General features: G+C 40.8%; 1 protein-coding gene across 1 annotated transcript in view; it reads right to left on the reverse strand.

Moving 5' to 3' along the window:
* Window positions 1-2,500, reverse strand: part of bicc2 (bicaudal C homolog 2) — a gene marked incomplete at both ends in the record, with an annotated part of 18,707 nt that overhangs the window by 15,522 nt on the left and 685 nt on the right. Inside the window, one exon of the mRNA XM_084041891.1 lies at window positions 2,426-2,500. This exon is cut by the window's right edge and continues 685 nt beyond it. Within this exon, the coding sequence (XP_083898017.1) occupies window positions 2,426-2,500 (75 nt within the window). The remainder of the gene's footprint in view (window positions 1-2,425) is intronic.

The following is a 2,500-nucleotide window of genomic DNA, read 5'->3' on the forward strand; positions in this document are numbered from 1 at the left end:
CTTCCTCTTCCTCTTCATGAAACACTACCCTGACCCTTCCTCTTCCTCTACAGGAAACACTACCCTGACCCTTCCTCTTCCTCTTCAGTAAACACTACCCTGACCCTTCCTCTTCCTCTTCAGTAAACACTACCCTGACCCTTCCTCTTCCTCTTCTTCTTCAGGAAACACTACCCTGACCCTTCCTCTTCCTCTTCTTCTTCAGGAAACACTACCCTGACCCTTCCTCTTCCTCTTCTTCTTCAGGAAACACTACCCTGACCCTTCCTCTTAGCCTGGCCTACTTGTTGTCAATTATTTGTACAAGCTCTTGTTTGATTGGATCTTGTTTATTTGATACACATATTTGTTATATCTCGTGCTCATTTGATTTTCCTATGTGTCTCATCAGTTTAAGACAGTAGGTCACTGATATATGTCACTTTTACCTTAGCGCTAGGTATACTCTTAGCTGCTTGTTTTAGAAGAGAATGCACTTCAGACTTGATTAGTAGTTTTCTTGCCTACCTATGTTGAATGCACTTATTGTAAGTCTCTTTGGATAAAAGCTGCTAAATGACTGTAATGTAATGTAATGTCTGCTAAATGACTGTAATGTAATGTAATGTAATGTTAGGGTTAGGGGGGTCTTTAGGGTTAGGGGTTAGGTAGTCTCGGGTGGCTCCGGTCATACAGTCTGGAACTCTGAAGCTCTGATCATGATTATTATCGATTCTGAATTGAATTTTAATGCACACATTAATCATGTCACCAAGATTGCTTTCTTTCATCTTAGAAATATTGCGCGAATTAGAGACTATCTGTCGTTAGACGACGCAAAAACGCTGATCCACGCTTTTTTTTCCTCTCGGCTTGATTACTGCAATGCACTCTACCCTGGCCTGCCTAAGAAAACAACAGACAGATTACAACTTGTTCAAAATGCGGCAGCCAGAATTTTAACTAAAACTAGAATGAGAGAACATATCACTCCAGTTCTAGCTTCACTACACTGGCTCCCGGTTGTTTTTAGGATTGATTTTAAAATTCTCTTAATAGTTTATAAAGCTCTAAATGGTCTGGCACCTTCCTACCTCTATGACTGCCTAGAGAGACATGTTCCAAACCGGACCCTCAGGTCTTCAAGTGCTGACCTACTCGAGGTGCCTACAATGACATATAAAAAATACGGTGAAGCAGCATTCTGCTTTTACGGACCAACAGTGTGGAATAAACTCCCATTACACCTAAAACAGGCAGCCTCTGTCGATAGCTTTAAAGCACAGCTCAAGACCTATTTCTTCACTCTTGCTTTTAGCTGACTCTTTGGTTGATTTTTAAGTCCTCACTGTATTGCCTATTTTAATGTTTAATGCTTTTGCTTTTATTTTATGTTTGCTTTATGGTTAAATTGGTTGTAACTGTAACTGTATTATTGCTCTGTAAAGCACTTTGCGCTGCATTTCATGTCATGAAAGGTGCTATACAAATACAGTTTATTTTTATTATTATTATTATTATTATTATTAGAATATAAACCGGATATGAAGCCTCTTTACAGTCGCGCACATTTATCCTAATATAAATACAAATCATCTAAGTATATTCAGCTTGTTGCTTAGCAGAAATGGAAATCAAAAAGTAAAGTGTAAAGATAATATTTTAAAATATATTTTCGTGAACGGAAGTGCCAGCTTCCTCTCTCGGATTTTGGGAATTGTAGTTCCAGACTGTATATAACAGGAGTTGTAGTTACAGACTGTATATTGTAGTTACAGACTGTATATTGTAGTTACAGACTGTATATTGTAGTTCCAGACTGTATATTGTAGTTCCAGACTGTATATAGCAGTGGTTCTCAAACTTTTTCATGTCAAGGACCCCCAAATTGACACTTATTAGCCCGCGGACCCCCATTTGAAAAGAAATGCCAGGGACCCCCATAAGAGAAGGCTTTTTACGGCTCTAGCAGTGATTCTCAACCACTTTAATTTCAAGGACCCCCAGTTTAACATGCATTAGGGCTACGGACCCCCATTTAATGGCATTTATATGCCTGGGACCGCAATTTATATTGTAAAATCAATGTTAGTGTAACTCTGAGAGTGTACAAATGGAACCAAATGGACCCGTTAGGGTCCATTTGGTCCCATTTGTACACTCTCAGAGTTACAGACCCATAAGGGTCCATTTGGTCCCATTTGTACACTCTCAGAGTTACAGACCCATAAGGGTCCATTTGGTTCCTACCCATCATTTAGCTGGGGACCCCCTGGAACCCCCTCAAGTACCCCTGGGGGTCCCCGGACCCCACTTTGAGAACCATGGGTATATAGCATGCAGAGATTGTGGAATAGTTGTCTGGCTAAATATGCAAGACTAGGGTTAGGGGGGTCTTTAGCGTTAGGGGTTATGGGTTAGGGGTTAGGGGTTAGAGGTCACTCACTGTACAACATGAACTCCAGCTTCTTCCTGTCGATACGGAAACGTTCCTCCACCCACTCTGACCCTTGACCTCTGG

The sequence above is a fragment of the Gymnoscopelus microlampas genome (genome assembly GCF_963454915.1).
Source record: "Gymnoscopelus microlampas genome assembly, chromosome: 18".
NCBI classification, from domain to species: Eukaryota; Metazoa; Chordata; class Actinopteri; order Myctophiformes; family Myctophidae; genus Gymnoscopelus; species Gymnoscopelus microlampas.